Below are 18,116 nucleotides of genomic sequence, written 5' to 3'. Positions count from 1 at the left end.
ACAGGGAAACTACAGATAGATCAGATTATCAAGGGCCTGATCCAGCTTCACCTTGAAAGTCTCCAGGGACAGGGCATCAACTACATCACAGGGCAACCTGCTCCAGTGCCTCAACACCCTCACTGTAAAAGACTTTTTCCGTATATCTAACCTAAATCTATGAATCCTAAGTAGATACAAGTGAAAACAAATAAAGAAAAATTAAAAACATAATTCAAATAAATTTAATAAGAGTATGTATTCAAAGCATTCATGCCCTTGTTCAGGTTCAATGTCATGAACAAATGCACTGATTAGAAATATTTTGACTGAGTAAATAGCGTGCAACTTGTTGGAAATTTATTTAGTGATAGATTAGTTTAGGTATGCGCAAAGCATCTTCCTTCTTTGACCTTGTGTTCGAGTGATTAAGGAACTGAAAATGCTAAAACCAGTTATCCTCGTGTTCTCAATTAGCAGCTGCTTCTTCACAGATACAGAATTAACATGTTGAACTATGCCTGCAGAATCTATGTAACTTTCAGAAGAATCACACTAAAATCTGAGTCAAATAGGAAAAGTGTAGGTTCTTCTTATTTGTGTCTGTTTTGGTGAATTCCCAATCCACCCACTGTGCCTTTGCAACAGTTGTGCAAGAAAATGATTTTTTATTTTGCTGGGTGAATTGAATATTTATATGGTTGTGCATGCAGGGGGAATTTGAATTTTATATAATGGTAAAAATTGAGCCCTTTTACCTGCTAGCCAAGTAGTTAGAAAAAAAAGGCAAGAAACCCTACAAAATAAATCCAAACAAACAACAACAAATGGAGTGTCCCAGGATGCATCCAATTCAGACAGTTTCCTGCAGATGTGTAGCACCACCTGTCAGGGAGGTTGTCAGGTAAGCTGGGGTAAGGATCTTTCACTGCTTGTTTTTAATGCTGATTCAGTATGTAAAAAATGCTTAAATATTCATTCTCTGAAACAGAGAATGACTCTTGTGCCATGTGTCAAGAGATTCACCCCAGATGGTGGGACATGTGGTGCAAAAGAAAACCAACGGATTAATTGAGGGTTACAGCAATGCTGGCGTGGACTTCCAGGCAACTTTCCTAATAGAAATAAGCATAACAAACTATAAGAACTTTGGTGTTAAGCATTTCCATGCATCTTTGTATGAAGAGATTTATTAATATTTTTTTCTTTAGAATACTGTTTTAAGTGTGGCATCCTCCTTTCCAGTTTCGAGAAATGGAGGAGGTAATGCTGTACTGAGATGTTGGTCTTAAGACCCATCTTTAAAAACTAAAGAAAAGAGTGGGAGGTGGATTGTTTAAAAATATTGCTAGCTTTGATGCAATCCTTCCGTTACAACATTCTTTCAGAAACTGAGGAAGTATCGGCTCTTTCATATCAAACCTTTGCAAGTTCAGTGATACTGGAAGCACAGTAAACTGAAACACTGGATTTATTTTAACCTTTGGTAATAGGTATAAATAACCCAAGACAATATTGTTCCAGTAAGACCTGTAAAAAGGTGTTTGTGTTGCTCTTCCTTTGACATCCAGCTCACGGGGAAGTTAGTCACCTGTGTGCAGTAACATCTTTTCTTCCTTGGGACGTTCCTCAAGAGTTCCTTGGAGTGCTCTCCCAGGGAAAAAATCAGCTTTTATTACCACAAGCACTAAGGGAAGGTTCCTATATCTGAATAGTCTTTTTTATATCCACTGCTCAAGCTATCTTTGTTCAGGAAATTTATGTTGGTTTGATAGCCCTTCAAGTATACTGATATGGTTGAGGTCTCACTTCATCATCTTCATTTCTTGTAACAGATGATGCATAAGTGTAGGCAGTTAGAGTGAAAAAGAGACTTAGAAACTAAGGAGCAAATTTAAGGATACCTGAAAATGTCCATAAGAATGATATCTCTAAATGTCACATGGAAAGCTTCTCTGTAACAGATCCTATTTTATATGTAAGTCATTTGAAAGGCAGTATTATATTAACATAGTATATGCATGTTCTTTTATGTCTTTTCCTAGAGACCTAATGCATCATATTGCTACATATAATCTCTCTGTACTGCAATGTGAAAAATACTCACTGTACTGTCAAGTGTGACATCATCATTGTTGTGATGAAGGCTTAGAGCAGACTGTTAGAATACAAAGTGCTCATTCAGCAGTTTGCACAGGAAGGCTGCAAAGAAGGGCTGCTGTCAAGGTGAAGTAGAGCAGAGCAGAGCAACTTCTTAATGCCTAACAAAAGAGAAGGTTGAGGATATGTTTTCTGTTTCTAAATACATGTTCAAAAGGGAAAATAACACTGAGAAGAGGGAACAAGTTGACAGCAAATGTTGCTGCAGAAAATAACAACAAATCCCAAGTCTAGGTGCTAGGTAGCCTGGAATGAATTCAGAGTCAAAATTGGAAGTCAGCTCCTAATCACTGGAGTTCAGTTCCATATTAGCTTCTCAGTGGAAACAGTGAAAGGAGAAACTAAGCAAACAACTCTTATAAATTTATGAAAGAACTGTATGAAATACTGCCTGAAAGAGCTGAGTATGGGATTTGACCCAGATTCAGTCTAACTCTGTCCTCCCTTATGTCCAAGTCCTGTGTTCTCCCTTCGTCTCCAAGTGAGATGCTGGATCTAAATATTTTGTACAATCTTTGCTTCCATTTGTCAAAAAGTTCATGTGCCTGAAAAGACAAACATGTTCTTAGAGAGGATTTTCTAGCTGTCATTACATGTAGCATGTAGCCCATGACTTAAAGTTAACTTACAACAATAGTACATCCGACGTTATTGTTTTATATTCTGTAACAACTCAGAAGTGTTTATCTGGCCCTAAATCATTTAGGTATTTCTGCAAGTGAGTAACACTCCTCTTGAGAAGAAATCCTGAGCTTGGTTGTATTTGAGTAAGGTTGAATTTAGTATGAATAGGATCAGAAGTGAATTAGTGTCAGTTTGCATCTATTCCTATTTTCAAAACTAGTTCCTATTCAGTATGAATAAGGATGGCAATATCATATCAGCAGTATGTTTCCAGGCACAAACTCATCACAGAAAATGGAAATAAAAATCACTCTTTGATGGAATTTGAAAAAAAAAAATATTATGGCTGTGAGATCTTCCATTTGTTGCTTTTAATACTGATTGCATTTTCAGGCATGGATAAGAAACAATAGCAAACCAGACCGTTTTAGAAAAATGTTTCATTCAATTTTTGTCTTTGTTTTGAGGGTTTTGTCTTTATAATATAAACTTGTCATGGTTTATTGACTGCAAGTAATCTTTCCTAACACAGCTGAGTATGGATATAGTGGAAACATGGTAATGGTATATTGAGTATATGTTAAACTGACATTACAGAGTAAACAAAAGAGAACTTGGAGGAAATAAATGCTGTGCCCTGAGGTGTATCAAAGGCATTTTGGTATTTAAAGTTTAAAACAGTCTGTGCTCTTATTCTGAATGCCAGCATACAGCTGTAGTGACAGCAGAGCAGTTGTGATAGAAGGGTCACTGTGAAAGCCATGGGTTTGTTCAGTCTGAAATGTCATCAGAGAAGAAAAAAAATCTCAGATGTGAAACAGAAAGAAAGGTGTGATAGCACGCATGTAGACATAAAAGTACTGAAATAAATTGTCATTATTATCACCTGAAATAGGCATTTGCTGAAGCTCTGTGTGATTTCTCTAGCTTCTCCACTTAGATTGGGATGTAAGACTTTCTAATGCTCATGGTGTCCCACAGAGCCATTCTTGCAGTACAGTTCAGGAAAGTGTTTGGAGTTTGCTCAAGTGGAAAAACATTCTTTTTTACTAGAAAAATACATTGTGTTAAAAAGAAGCAAAAAAATCAGTGTTGTTGCATATCTAATTAAAAAATGGTAGATTTGAAAGTTTAGGTTAATTCTCAAAGGATCTTTTATTCTGTAACTATAAGCCTTTGCAGTCATTCCAGCAGGTGAGCATCCTTTGATAAAGTTGAATAGTTCCTGCATCAGGTGTGCAACAATAACCTTTAGTTTTCCTGGTTATTTAATAAGTTCTGGTTTGTTAACAATTATAAAGCCTTTGGGGACACAACAGTAGATTTTAAACGCTTCCCTAAGAGAAGCTAAATGTCCTGCACATGAGCTGCAATTGCATTCAGGGATAACTCATCTCTGACCCAGAGATATATAAGTACAGTGTAACATGTACCTTAAATTGTCTCAGTTGAAGATTTTCTGAGGGATCTCTGGCCCCATCCCCTGCCCCATTGTGCCTCTCCATTGCAGCAGACAGCCAACCATCCAACACAAGTTGCCCTATGGGTGCCATTTCAGCCACCCAGCTGCCAGCAATCAGAGCCTGCCATATTAATGCAAAGTGCCATTTCTTTAATTTATGTGGGCTGTGAAACACAGCAACAGGAGATCTGATTTACCAATCCTTCTCCATTTAGCAATGGAAAAAGCTACTGCCTACACTTGAGGAAGGAGAATTTTCAACTTACTGCTAGTAAATCAAGGAGATAAAAGAATGAGAAGTTGAAGGGCTTCACGTAATAACTTGTCTTTTTGTTGCCTTTCAGAAAACAGAGTTTTTGAGCTGTTAAGGAAAAGATATAACAGAATTGCTTTATGCATGGTTGCATCACCACTGAATTTTGGAGACGGTAAAATTACGTGTCCCTTGATTATATTAAAGACAGTGTCTTTCAACACATATTTGGGATATTTGTTTTGCTTGAATACTTCTTTCTATAGAGATCAGTGTAAAGTAAGCATGTACTTTTTAACAGTTCTATTACATAAGTAATTTAAATCTTTACAATTAGTGGAAGTTCTGAAGTAAAATGATCCTCTAGTATTCTTAAGGTATCTATCTGTTGGAATTGCTGGAGATGACGCATGGAGTTCTTAGCAGCAGGCAAACTTATTAACTTCCTCCCTTTAACAATAGATTTAAAAATCATTTTAATTGAAGCTTTCAAAAAATGAACACTTTGACACTTGAGAGCACTCCTTTTACCTGAGCTATCAGGTTTGCCTGAATGATAGCTAATTATATGCTGATGGCTCACAACTCCAAATCTTAAGTTTACTGCTGAAAAAATGCATCCATGTGCTCTAGGACTTCATAAAAAAACCTGATTTATTCAAATGTTACGTAAGTAATTTATGTACATGATTCAGATTAGTGGGGAGTAGAAATGGAAAGCCTAGTAAAAAATACTGAAGGCTTTAAAATTCGTGATTTACAAGCTATATAGGTATTTAATCAAAAAGCCTTTTTCTTCTGTGAATTAAGTATAAAATATTTATATTTACAAAAGTGAAAACTAATAAATATGTAGAACAGCACATGTAGAACTAATAAATTAGAACTAGTAACTGCAAGACAATAAAAATATTTTATTTTCCTTGTGAGCAGATGCAATGCACACAAAAGGAAAGTACTTAGTTCATTTCATCTACTTTCTGCTAAGCTCCAGGGCCAACATTTAAATGCAAATGTTCACGAGTTTTGTATAACAATGAGAAGTTGCTCTACGGATCAGACAGTGGGTCTTAGTAGCCAGACCAAAATACTGAAGGTTACAGCAGTGGGAATCTTTCAGGGGAAAAAATAGTTCAGAAGATCAAATGCATGATCAAGGATTATATCAAACATAGCTTGATAGTATGTGCTTGAAAAAGCAAGCAGCTTTTTCTTTGGAATCTCCAGATGCTATCTATCTATCCTGCATCGGAAACTCCACTTTTGTGGGGAACATTCAGTTGTGCTGAAACAGCTATCTTGGCTTTGACAACTGGGAGGTGTTTCCTGTCCAGTCACCAAACTGTCTGCTAAGTATTTGTCAAAGCTAGCACTAAATGTACTGCATTATTCATCTCCTTGCTTCCCCTGTAAGGGGAATTCAAGCCTAAGGTTTGAGGTTTGGGAAGGTTTAATGAAGGTTTGGATGAAAGGAAACTTTTAGTTCTGCTGATGTTCTTCCATTCTGTTGAAAAAAAAATAAATCATACTCTAATGTATGTATACAAGTAAATGTTGGGGCTCATATGAACACATAAACTGCTTCACAGCGTTAGAACACAGCTTTATGCGCATTGCTGCCTTGTAATGCCAGCTGTAGATGCTTTGAGGGAAACATAAGAAGTCTCTTCTTTCTCTTCTTTCTCTGTTGGAATGCATCCAACACAGCTTCTGGCAATCTGCTTGTTGGGAGTTTTCTTGGGGACAAGGGTGAATCTGGATCCTCATCTTTAGGATCTAGATACTAATTTGCTTTGTAGGGCTTAAACTCAACTTGTTAAAATAAGAAGGTTATTATTTACCCTGAATACAAAAAGTATAGATATCATTGATAATATGATGTACTGCTTCAGCAGTACAAAGAAGTATGTGAACATTTATCACGTCTTAAAGACGTGTTATTTATACCTCAGTTGTTTTATCACACCTGGAACTATCTTGAACTTTTTTTGCATTTATTTGGTCTCATCCTGCAGACCAAGTGGTACAGCAGTTGAGATTGCCTGTGTAGTTCTGCTGTTCACCTGTATTACCACTAATATTAGCATCATAAAGCTATAGTCAACTGCTGCATAATTTCAAAAGTAGAGTTTCAAGTGTTCTAGGGATATTAGCTGGCCTCACATTAGGCTAGCAATGCGAGGCACTGGCTGAAAAAGGTGAAGGTTTTGTCCAGATCTTTTCAGCTTTTAAGACTCTCTTCTTTCTGAAAGATTCCACTTAATCAGACAGCCTCAAATCTCTCACTGCAACAAAACTGTTACTGTCATTTTTCGAGTCAATACTTGTAAAGAAAAGACATCTTTAGGCTCTATTCATTTGACTTGCTGTATGGTTGAAAACAGATAATGCTATTTGCTACTGGGCACAGTAACTACATGTCTACTACTCTTCAAAAACTTTCTACAGTCAGAAACAGTAGCAGCTGCAGCAACAGCTGAATTATTTAATTGGTGGTGTTTGAGACACCACATTCTAAAGACTTCAAAATTTCTCAGAAAATATAAACAGTGAAAACAGTGTGTTACTCATCTTAAACAGGAGGGACAAGTAGAGACTCTTCTGCCCCAACTTCTCTGATCATGTACAGCATTCTAACTCTTGGGAGCCTTCAGGAGGAACACAGCTTTGCAATGACATAATTGTGTACTTCTATTGTGATTAATCTGTTTGTTAAAACATTTCGTGAGAAAAGCCTGACATACCATACTGAGTTTTTGAGTTTGTTTTAGCTTGCACAGGCTCACAACAAGCAGCATTTTGTGCTAATGGGCCATTATCTTGAATTCATCACAGAGAAATCACACCTGATGTCTCTTTTTTTTTTTTTCTTTCCCCCCCCCCCCAGTAGATTATTACAGAAGCCAAAAGCCTCGACTTGACAGGGCTTTTGTCTTTTTTGTCCTGTATCTAGAACTGATCACACTTATGAGGCTTTATTTCAGGCATTTCCTTGATATTACTGTCCCTACAGTGAACGAAAACATGACAGTTCTCTACACTCCTTAAAGTAAAAACTCCTTTTCTAAAGATCATTTTTAAAAAATAAATTTATATTAACAGAAGTAATTTTAATCAGGATCTGATTATCATTTTAATGATACTGAGAATAATTATAGAATGAATAATATCATAAAGACTCTTAGTCATAGCTCAGTAAAGAATTTTTTTTCTTCATGTTCAAACAGAAGAATAGGAAGTCAGGCTATAATTAAGATTCTGATATGATAAACGTGTCTGAAAATACAACAAATGTTTAAAAGACTATTTACAGGCAGCTTAAAGTTGAGTGTATTTTTGAATTGTATTTTTTTTAATAGTTATGGAGAATTATTATGGTGAAGAAAAAAGAAATGTTGCTAGTACTGCAGTAGAAATGTAATGTTGATCTTCATTTTCCAAGTATTTCATGATAAATACTGCACTAAGTTCTAGGCTTTCACATCATGAAACAAAATAACACAAGAAAACCAATATATATGTGCAAAAATGGCCCTAAGCAAAATAAAAGTATAAGCAAAACACTAAAAAAATTATATATTCTTTGGATTTGTGCATCAGTTGGCAGAATGGCTCATGTCTGGACTGTCAGTTCTATTACAATAAAAAAGCAAAGATTGGCTCTGCAAAAACAAGAAACAAACAAACAAACAAAACCCATCAACTACTGCTTAATAGAAATTAAGATCAAGAAGACTATATGATCATCTAGCCTGTTTTCATGTGTGTTACCACTCACTACTTTTCATTCAGTCTCTAAAGCTTTTCCAGTAGAACAGGAACATCAGTTTGTTCAAAATGCTCAAGACCAAAGTAACAACAAATAATTGATATGAAAGACGTATCTTCAGATAACACTAAAATATAAACCCACAAAAGGAGCAGGAAAAAATGTGTAAAGATGCTCTACTCAGTGTTGAAAATGAGGTGCACTTGGGTCAGTACAGGCAGATAGGGCTTCATGACTGATTTTACAGTCTTTCTCACCATGGTGCAGTAATATGCAGTGAAAAATGGCTTGTATTGAGCATATTCAGAAGTCTTCAGATTAGGAAGACCTGAATCTAATAAACCAGAATAGTAGAGAAATTGTCTAGTTTAATCATTTTGGTAAATGACCATATGACAAAGCACTGATTTTTGGTGTCTACTTGGACTTGCATAGTTCTGGGTTGCATTATTTATAGATTGCTTTGTTTTAATTTTCACCAGGTACTTGTTTAGAATCATAGAATCATAGAATCATCAAGGTTGGAAAAGACCTAAAAGATCATCCAGTCCAACCGTGTTTAAATTGGTGGGAGATTTTCCAAGATGTGTTGCTCTGCACCAGTTTCAAATACAGTTCATCTTTGCAGACTGGAGACTTCATTTAGGACTAAACAGTTGTTAGAAACAATGTGGGTAAGAGATGAGCAAATCTGTGAAAAGCAAAATGCAGAAGTTAAGTTTTGATGCTGTGACAAAGCTGGATTGAGTGGACTGTGCTAAAAAGGGGTGATAAAATTGACTGACTGATGAGGAAGATGGCCATAGAAGTGGTATTGGGATTTATGAAGTTGAATGCAGTGGTAAGGCACACCAGGGAAAAATAGCTAAGGATAATGGAAACAAGGTTTGATGACTTGCATATAACTGAAACATTTATGAATGAACTAATAACAGATAGTGGACATTTTGTGCTGGAACAGCAAGCAGACTCAAAGGTGAGTGTTAGGCTTAAATGAGGTAGAGATCAGTGTAAAAAACTGCATTCTGCTCTTGGTTTTCAGATCTAGGTTTCATTAAAAGATCATACTGTTAAAACTGGCTGAGTTCATAGTATTTGGGAAATAGGGAAAAGGAAAAGCTATGAAAAATTAGTACTTGGGCTTCCAAGAGCAGAGCTGCATTTGAAAGAAGATATAACTCAAGTAGAAGAAACTGTCTTAAAAAGACTGAGTTTACTTGGGCTCTTCAATTATGTAGTATGCATTTTGCCTTCATTAAACAGTTTTTTGAGATAAAAATGATTCAGTCAGTAAATGGGTGCTCATAAAATTCTGCTTAAGAACAGTGCCTTACAGAACTAAAAAATTAAGAGAAAGTGCATTAATTACTATTCAAGAGGGGAAGAACTTCACTGAAGAAGAAATTATCAGATGGTTCAGATAAGGGAATACTTAGGTCATTTGCACTGAAATTACATGAATTAAAAATAATTACTGAACTGAACATAGAAGGAATATTATGTCGTTTCTCTTTGTCAATGGTCTTACTGCTGTATGTCATACATATTAGTGACAATAATTGAGATCTGAGATTTTTTTTAAACCAGTGATGTTGCAGCAGAGTATATCAGTATGTTTTCATGTTGTACTTGGTTGCTTTGTTACTTTAATTGATAGAAAGTGATGTGGTTTACCTTGCACGAGCAAAGACCCAAATGCCTGCCAGACTGATTTTCTATAGGCTGTTGGAATAGCAGACTTATAGATGCTAAACCAAATATTACTTATTAAATGCAAAAGCCTTTTCCACACAGCATTGTATTACAAGCAAGAATGTTAATAACTGTGAGGTACTTGTTACTATATTATTAGTTTTTGACAGATTCTGTATTTTTTATGTTTTCTAATTTGGTTCTATGGTTTGCACTGCTGGTTTGTCTTTGATGAAGCTTTAAACATCCTTTGTTCACGTGGCCTTTAATCCAAACTCCAGCTCTTCAGATGGTACAAATTAACGTTGTTAACCAACTGTACTGTTTTATACAATCCAAGTGCCTGTTTTCCTTAACTCTGTAGATCAACAGTTCTCCTGTGGAGAGCTGGGGACATTTAAGAGAGACTGTGGCATGACAATGAGAGTCAGCCCACCTCTATCACACATTCTACTTCCAGTTCTCTAATCAGGATTAGCTAGCAAGGCAGTTGTCCTGCCTGAAAATGTAACACCTTTATTGGAAAGGAGGAGTATATTGTTCCACCAAGTAGAACGTGCAACAATTTTAAGTAGAATGTGCAACTTAAAATAATCTGGCAGCCACACAGAAGAGATCTCTGTAAAGATCAATATGTTCTATCTATAGGCTCACAGGGACAGAAAGCACTTGCTGGTTGTGCTGGGTGCCTCACCAGCAGATCTCCTGTAGTATATCTTTCAGGTGCATCTGTTTGAGTTTTTAGTTTTTTGGCAGCTAAGGCTTGGGTGCAGGCTAACATCCTTTTGCTGTCTTTCTGAAGAATATTGGGTTTCTTTGCCAGCGGCTTTCCTCCAGGAGGTTTGTCTCACTTCCTTTGCCTCTCCCACATGACTGTCCTCCAGAATTGTCTTCTCCCAGTTGAACTGCACACACTGAAGCCTGTCATTGAGCTATTATTCTGTTTTCCAGCCCTATTAGGTTATATCAGTCCTTGCCTTGTGGTAAAAAGCTATTTGGCTTGATCTGATCTAGAGCTACACAGACATCTTTTAGCAAAACAGAACATTGTTGCAAAATGCTTGCCTGTTCTGTCAAAACATCTCATCTTGAAGACTCCTTATCTCACAGCGCAGGGCTGGAAGATCTGGCAGGTCTTGCCCTAATCAGGCTTTCCAGGATTTCAAGCGCTGCTATTGGGAAGGCATTCAGCTGCCTCTTGAGTTGTGGAGCTGGAAACCCCACAGTTTTTGTGGAGCTGCCAGCTGGGACTGAATACATGGAACTGTGCCTTGAGCCTGTGCTAAGAGATGAGCAGAGAACTTGGAGTTCCTTTCTCTTCCCTGCCTTGAGGGATGCAGTTTCCATTGCTTCTAGAGGCAGTTTACCAATCTAATAAGTCTCCCTGTCCTGTACTAGGCAATTATTCTCTCAACAGTCTTATTTCATAAATCATGTATATAACTAGGACCAAGTACCAGTTAGGTACTGCATAGAGACAAAATTAGGATCTCTGTATTTCCTTCAGTTTTCACATTTTCTGTGTTTAGACTTTTGTGCTGAAACAAATAACTCTTGCTAATCAGTATTTTTTTGTAACTGCAGTCAATATGTGCATTTAATATTTTGAAAGGAAAGCGTATTGATACTCATGCAAATGTAAATATATATTTGAAAATCTCTAGCTGGTACAGCAAGAATATTATTTCTGTTCTATCATTCCAATTTCATATGCAATAGTCTATTTGGTTGAGACTCTGGATGTTTGCCATCAAATGGCATTGAATCTATGTGTAACTGCACTAATTATGGAAGAAAATGAGTAATATGCACAGATATAAGTGTTTTGGTGCATATCAAATTCTGTCATATAGGCTTAGTCTAGTTTCATTAAGCAGATCATTGGTATACAAGGCTTGCAATAGCAATGTGCAATTTCCAATAGAAGTACCATGTTAACAGGTGGAAAAATCTTTAGTGGCACTGTAATATGTCAAGAGCTTCTTCCATTATGTTCGCTGTAATGCTGAAAACAGGAATGTATAAGAAATGAATTGCTGTAAGTATCGTGGTCAGTGCATTACTCCTCTAAGTTAATGTTCAGAACCTATTTTGCTGAAGTTGTATGGGAAGTCATAATATATGTTTTCATTTTTTGATCAGTGCTAAAATAATGCTGTTCCACTGAAAAATGCTTGGAAATTCTCCTAATGGAAACACTATTTCCAGATTCATCACCCATGAGGAAGAATACCATTTAGCTTTACGATGAAGCCGTTTAACCAAATTTAAGCTTATGAGGCTGCAAAACTCATGACAAAACATTTAAAGACTGTTTCAAAAAGACAGTGGATTGGTTAGCCTGCTTTTGGCTCTGGTTTCCAAGCAACCATTGAACAGCAGCCAGCACGGATCAATTAATTCATTGGATATCTTACACTGAAACTAACTGTAAGGAGTGGTTGGTAAGATGACATATTGTTGTGATGACTAAACCACTCAAAAAACAGTGTGGAAAATCTTGAGATTCTGTAAAGATAGAGAATGAGGATCAAACCTGCATCAGAGACAGTAGTGACACATTCTACAAAATGGCTTGACCAGTTCAGAGCATATTGCAGCTTTCTTCCAAGTCACGTGCTTGTATTTTTTTCTCAAAGAGAAAAAGGGGAAAAAAGATCTTTGAGTAGCTCTGCACCTTGAAATGGCTGGTGATGGGTGGATGCTTGGGGTTATGAATTTAGTTGATTTCAGGTGCCTTCACTGTTGGCGTTTTAAGGATTTACATTTTTCCTTCAGCTTATCATAATTTCTCTATTCATTTCACTCCACTAAGGAGTGAAATGGTTCTGGGTAGGCTTTCATATCCCCTGCTCTACATCCTAGTAAGGTCAAGTTTCTGCTCTTCCTGACATGTAGCAATATACAGCTACGATCTACTTTCATCCACTTTTTCATTTGTCTTTAGGCCTGTCCTGTTTTTCAGTTAATTCACCAATTACTTTTCAGGCTCCTTGATTGTTTCATATATTTCTCTTAAGTCATCCTTCTGTATAACCTGGCTTTCTCTGCTTTGTGATGCTGTGGAATTCTTGTCTATGCCATGAGAAAGTCTGAGGATTTGCTCTGCCTGAGGGTTGTGCACCTTTCCTCTTTTTATGCTGTAGACATTTGAGAGCTCCAAGGAACTGCTAAATTTTATTTTTTTATTTTTTTTTTTTTAGACTTTTCAATATGCTGTTTTTACCATCACGAGATTAATTGATTAATTTTCAAATTAGATTGAAGAGCTTTTGTGATAAGCAGGACTAATAATAATCTGCAGTGATTATTAATATGTATCCAAATACTACTATCTGAATTTCAAGGAACCTTTTTTTACTAACAATGCTTATGCATTTTTATTTCCACAACATTTATTCTTTCTGATATGTTTCTGTCCTGAACTTTTTTTTTTTTTTCATTTTTGCCTCTGGCTTTTTTTCTCTTTTGTACAATGTGTATTTTCTCAAATGGATCCAGAACAGCATTTTTATTATACTGACAAGAACGGTAACACCTCTGGAGACTATCCTACAGCAAAGGCACGCCAGAATAAATGATCATAAATGAATAACTTACATGGTTTCTATGTATCCAGTCATTCAGTTTTTCACTGTGAGAGGCAGGTGCACTGGCAAACCACTCCCTCGTGTGACATTTGAGACCTAAACCAGGTACTGGCAGGACAGATGTGATTGTTATTTTGCCTGCCATAGTATAGGATTTGAACCCCAATCACAAGTGCATGACAAAATAGGCACTGTAAACCACAGAGGACTGATACATCATTTCAGTGAGTTATGCCTGTTTGGCTATTTGTTCTACACAGTCAAAGTACTATTGGCAGTAGTCACTTTTTTGGTCGAAGAATTTGGATACCACTTGTAACTTGTGGAAAGACTTTTAAACTGGGGCACGGATGACCCAAACACTTAGTGTTTCTGTTTCCTACGTATAAAATAGGAATAAATATTTATTTGCTCTGTACTTCTGTATGTGTAATTTATACTGACAGGCTTTGGAACAAAAAGTTGAATTTGATACAGTTGTAAATATATTCTCACAAAAAGTCAAAATTGATAATGGGGCACTGCCTATACTGTATAATCTAACTTTTTTCTGCATTACTTTGCCTTCCTTTTATGCACATGATCATGGTCTCTGAGTATGAAAGATCTGAAATGGAGGAATATCTGAGAATGTGTCAACTGCATATCCTGTTCTGTATTTACAAGTCACTATCTGAAACATTTTCTAGTGCACGTGTTTAAGTGCAGTGGCTCTGAGCACAAGGGGCTGTATGACAATGCACCACCATACAGCACTTCCATGCGTTCACAGCTGTCCTTTGGGAAGGGAATATGCAGTCTGAATTCAAAGTGTAGAACAAAAAATAAGCACACAGATGAAACAAAAACATGTAAGAGGAAGATCCAGTGTGTGTACAAAGTCTTCTATAATGTTTTCACCTTAAATTATGTGTATTTTGGAAAGAGGATTGTCATAGGGGTTTTTGAGAGAAAATGTGTCCCGATCAACCCGATTTTCCTGAAATTCACATGATTTTGATTGTTCATATTAGCTAGTTAAAATGCCTAAAACAGCTAAAGGAATTACATAAGGGATGAGTAGTGGATCTTAGGGGACAGATTCTTTAACAGGGTCTGTGGTGACAGAACAAGGAGAAACGGTTTCAAAGTCTAAGAGAGGAGATTTAGGTCAGATATAAGGAAAAGATATTTTACAATGAGAGTGGTGAGGCACTGGAGCAGGTTGCCTAGGGAGATGTGGTTGATGCCTCATCCCTGGAGACTTTGAAAGCGAGGCAGGATAAAGCCCTGGTGACCTAATCTGGCTGCGATGTCCCTGTTCATTGCAGGGGAGTCAAACTACATGGCCTTCAGAGGTCCTTTCCAACTCTAAGGATTCTATGATCTTACCTGATAAGCTAAGTGGTAATGCAGAAAATGAGGCATAATAACAAAGGCAGACATGAGTTTCTTGAGTTAGGAATTGGCAGCAACAGATTACTGAAAACATGGCTAATGTAATGAGATTAACTTCTTTCCAAACTGCTACAAAATAATCCTGCAACCAGCCGTGTCTAATTAACTGTAATAAGTATCCACTTAGCAATTAGAATTCATGTTTTATTCTATGAAAACGGTGATATTTCTATAGAAATATCCTACTAAAAATGAAAGAAGCCAAAGAAAAATCAGGACTTTCAGCACTAGACAGCTGTTCCCCAAGGGTTATTGTCAGGCCAACAACATGCCAGTGCTGTACAAAATAGCCCACTGTCTAAGTGGAAGGAAACACGAGTGACAAGTGTACTATTCTGCAGAGCTTGGTATTATGGAGGTCAGAGTCCTTGGGTGATGGGAAGAATAGACCTTGCCAGAAGTGCCAACTAGTAAACGTGTTAAATAAACATCAATGAAAAATGTCCCTACAGAGCAGCAAATGCTTTGCTTTTTTATTACTAAAATTAAGTGGGCAATAACTATCCAAAAATATTATTTAATCTCTTCAGAGCCATCTTTCTAGTTTTTAATGCCTAAAAGTATTTTGGAATATTACTCAAATTTCAGAATTTCAAGCATTTTAGTAGAAATGGTGATTCTTATTCTGATAACCAGCTCATCACGTGGCACTCTAGAAGTTGTGTGAATTCTCTGTTTCCTGTCACTAAGATGCAGTGGCATTAAACAACAAAACGTCACATTCCTCTAAATTATGGTTTTGATAAATCGTATTATCTGCTCAGAAATGCTTGCTGATGAAATGTGCAACACAAAGTGTGTTTGCCTCTGTTATTAAAGAAAGCGTTGGCAGAGGACGTTTACTAAAACCACCACCTTCTTGGACCCTGTTCCAGGTGGGATCCCGTTTGTCCTCACAGGAGAGTTTTTCCAGCAGTCTCAGAGGCCGGCTGCATTCATGGTAGCTGGGACAGTCAACTGGCTCTGCAACTTTGCAGTCGGACTGCTCTTCCCTTTCATTCAGGTACTTAACATGCTTGATCTTTGATGCGCTATAGTTCTTACGCTATAAGTAATTTTCTGGTAATAGTAAATGTCTTTTCATTGAAGCGAATGAAATTCCTACTATGTTTATGATGAATTTTAATTGTGCTACCCATGTATCATCCGAATGTCTTAGGAAAAATTGTTCTCTGAAAAAATTAATAGCAGTATAGCAGTGAACAACCCTAAATGGCAAATTACCAACAGGAGTACTGTAGCAGTGCAATCTGATGTGATGGCTGTGTCCATAAGTCACACCGTCCTTATCATCTGCAGCCATAATGATCCATCTTCAGCTTTATTGTATGCTTTGAGAATTCTTATTTGGTGAATAGTCTCATTGGTGAATAAATACAAAGAAGGTGTTACTGCTGTGTGTGACTTCTTAAAACTGAAAATTATATGATGCATTGTTATATGCAGTACTGTGCACCAGTATTTGCAGATACTGTAAAATTTTATCTTACTCTAAGCCTGTGTAAGTTAACTATCATTTGAGAGTGAAACTGCTTTAATTAAGTAGTTCTGTTTGAAATTATCTGTCTGAAAGAATTTATGGGAGAACTTGAAAGAATTATAAAATCTGACCCTTGGTCTACATTTGACACAATTTAAAATTTCTTTTAAGAGGAAAATGGCTTTAATCATTTTGATGACTTGGATCACCTTCAAAAGTTAACATGAGTATAAATGCTGTCATCCTTCCAAACTGTGCTACTATTAACATTAACTTCAGTTCCACCGCTCTGAGCTGTAAGTGTTTAGGTTTGTTTTAATGCTTAGTGAAATCTGTGAGTGTTCTCCATCAGTTTTTTTTAGCTCAGACAAAGGAGCTGGTTCAGACTTCTCAGGTGTGACATTCAAAAGCAGGTAGAGTTGTCATTAATTTCCCATTGAGGTCATTGGAACATCTACCAAATTCAGCAGAGAAACAATTAGACAAATCTGACATGTTTTTGGAAACTTCACCTTAGTCATCAGCATCAGCATGAATTCACTCAGCTCAGGATTCTCCCTCTAATGTAACCTTTTTGTTCTGCAAACTCCCTCAACAGGTCTATTATTTAAAAAGGACCTCAGTAAATACAAATATAAAGGCAAACTGCATTTTCTGTTTCTTTCACATGCACGCTAATGCTTTGTGAGTGTTTTAGTATGCATCCATACGAAGTTTGCTATTGCCTTGGGAAATCTATGATTTTGCATCATAAAAAATTCCCTTTATGTGTTTACAGGATTACCAGTTTAGTTTTAATGAAGAAAATCATGTTTCCATATTACAGAGATTGTGGCTTTTAAAAAGTAATTTAAAAAAAACGCCTAAAGATGTTCACATCTTCACACATCTGTGTGCCTGGCTTTCCATGATTTTATTGATGTTGAAGCCTCCTTAAGAGGAAGTGTCTCATTAACTGTACACAGCAAGTGGCTCAGAAGGCTCTTTTCAGCTTTTTTTTTTTTTTGTGTGTTTTACATCAGTAGCCACTGCTGTAGTTTATGGTGGCAGAATCCCAAATCCAAAGCAGTGAGCTGACAGCACCAATTGCTGCTTCCCTGCAAATTATGAGGGAATCATAGGAATAACATAATGATGCTTTGAGTTACATAATCTTGAAAAATGGAGAGAATTAGAAGAGAAAACAGGAAACACGGTGATTATGTGAAAGAAAGCAAAACTAAAATGATTCCACCTGGAAAAAAAATGTGAGGTAGGAAAGACTGACTGTGAATGATAGAAGACAGAGAAAAGATCGGTTATTTTTTTATGTCAAAAGGATTAGAAGGTGTTAAACTTCTCTGACTTATCAAAGGAAACTCTGTGAATTTCATAACAACTTGAGCAGGAAAATTTGAGGGATCTCTAACCTGAAGGCCTTCAAGGTTATGTTAGTCATCCTTCTGAAAGCTTATTGCTGCTTAATATATTCTCTCTTTTATGGATAATAAAAGGAAACAGATCATTTTCCCTGTGGCAGTAGTGATTCATTGCGAAAAAAAAACAAAAACAAAAACCAATTGCCACCGACAAACCTGACCAGAGGAAGTCGTGCATTCCTTTTTGTCTTTAACTACCAGCATTCAAACTGACTGATTGACTTTTGCATCTCTGTTTTCTAATTGCACTGG

The 18,116-nt window shown here is 36.7% G+C and overlaps 1 protein-coding gene across 5 annotated transcripts in view; it reads left to right on the top strand.

Moving 5' to 3' along the window:
* SLC2A9 (solute carrier family 2 member 9) overlaps positions 1-18,116 on the top strand; it is a 92,114-nt gene that overhangs the window by 62,430 nt on the left and 11,568 nt on the right. For 2 of the 5 annotated variants that reach the window (XM_052681660.1, XM_052681663.1), the window contains 2 exons: positions 4,570-4,653; positions 15,842-15,969. The exons of 1 other annotated variant lie outside the window; for it this stretch is intronic. In XM_052681660.1, the coding sequence (XP_052537620.1) occupies positions 4,570-4,653; positions 15,842-15,969 (212 nt within the window). The remainder of the gene's footprint in view (positions 1-4,569; positions 4,654-15,841; positions 15,970-18,116) is intronic. 2 more of the 5 variants (XM_052681662.1, XM_052681661.1) reach the window with 1 other exon arrangement.

The sequence above is a fragment of the Tympanuchus pallidicinctus genome, unplaced genomic scaffold (genome assembly GCF_026119805.1).
Source record: "Tympanuchus pallidicinctus isolate F22 unplaced genomic scaffold, pur_lepc_1.0 scaffold2, whole genome shotgun sequence".
NCBI classification, from domain to species: Eukaryota; Metazoa; Chordata; class Aves; order Galliformes; family Phasianidae; genus Tympanuchus; species Tympanuchus pallidicinctus.
This window is presented reverse-complemented; position numbering and strand designations above follow the sequence as displayed.